Source organism: Gaeumannomyces tritici, assembly GCF_000145635.1.
Source record: "Gaeumannomyces tritici R3-111a-1 unplaced genomic scaffold supercont2.383, whole genome shotgun sequence".
NCBI classification, from domain to species: domain Eukaryota; kingdom Fungi; phylum Ascomycota; class Sordariomycetes; order Magnaporthales; family Magnaporthaceae; genus Gaeumannomyces; species Gaeumannomyces tritici.
The window spans coordinates 1-728 of NW_008804927.1; the positions used below are offsets into that span (position 1 = coordinate 1).

General features: G+C 50.1%; 1 protein-coding gene across 1 annotated transcript; it reads left to right on the forward strand.

Moving 5' to 3' along the window:
- GGTG_14412 (hypothetical protein) lies at window positions 1-498 on the forward strand. The gene has a single exon (XM_009232338.1). The coding sequence runs from the start codon at window positions 28-30 to the stop codon at window positions 238-240; it is 213 nt and encodes a 70-aa protein (XP_009230602.1). The 5' UTR covers window positions 1-27; the 3' UTR covers window positions 241-498.
- Window positions 499-728: the final 230 nt, after the last annotated feature.

Genomic DNA, 728 nt, shown 5'->3' on the forward strand with positions numbered 1-728 from the left:
CTCGGCGATTACATCATTCCATCCACTATGGAAAACAAACCTTTAGTGCCGAACTTTTTCACAGAAATCAAGGGACCGGATGGGTCGGCAGCCGTGATGCAAAGACAAGCGCGCTATAACGGGGCGATTGGAGCCCGCGGCATACACAGTTTGTACAACTACGGCAATAACGAGCCTGTTTACGATGGGAAACCCTATACATTTAGCTCGACCTACTACGGCGGGACCGGGACTTTTTAGCTATACACGCACCACATGACCGAGCCTGTTACATCCGGAGGACGCCCGGAGTACCACATGGCTTAAGCAGGGTTTTATGCGATAACGCATAGTCGTAAAACCTTCGTCCAAGGCGCTACCGCGTTTAGGAACGCCCGCGATATGGCGAAGCAGTACCGGGATAGCTTTATTCGAGCAGCAAACGAAAGAGCACGGCAACCTAGTGAGAGAAACTTAGCAGTAGCAGGCACAACGGTGATATAGCAGGATGAAGGCTCGAGTCCTAATACATTTGTGGATTGTGACGAGTTCCCTTTAACATTCGACGTCCATGAGGAAGCGTTTGGTCCGTATCCGCAATAGAGCTTTGTTGGTATTGACGACCACATTCCGCGCCAAGCCATTTACAAAGAACCGCGTTTTCCCCAATATTTTGTCGATAATGACGACTATTAGCAAGACGACAGCTAGTTACCCGTGCCGTTCGACACTTTCCAAGACCCAGAGGC

Coding starts and splice junctions, on each gene's coding strand:
- GGTG_14412 (XM_009232338.1), top strand. CDS start 28: ATGGAAAACAAACCTTTAGTGCCGAACTTTTTCACAGAAATCAAGGGA.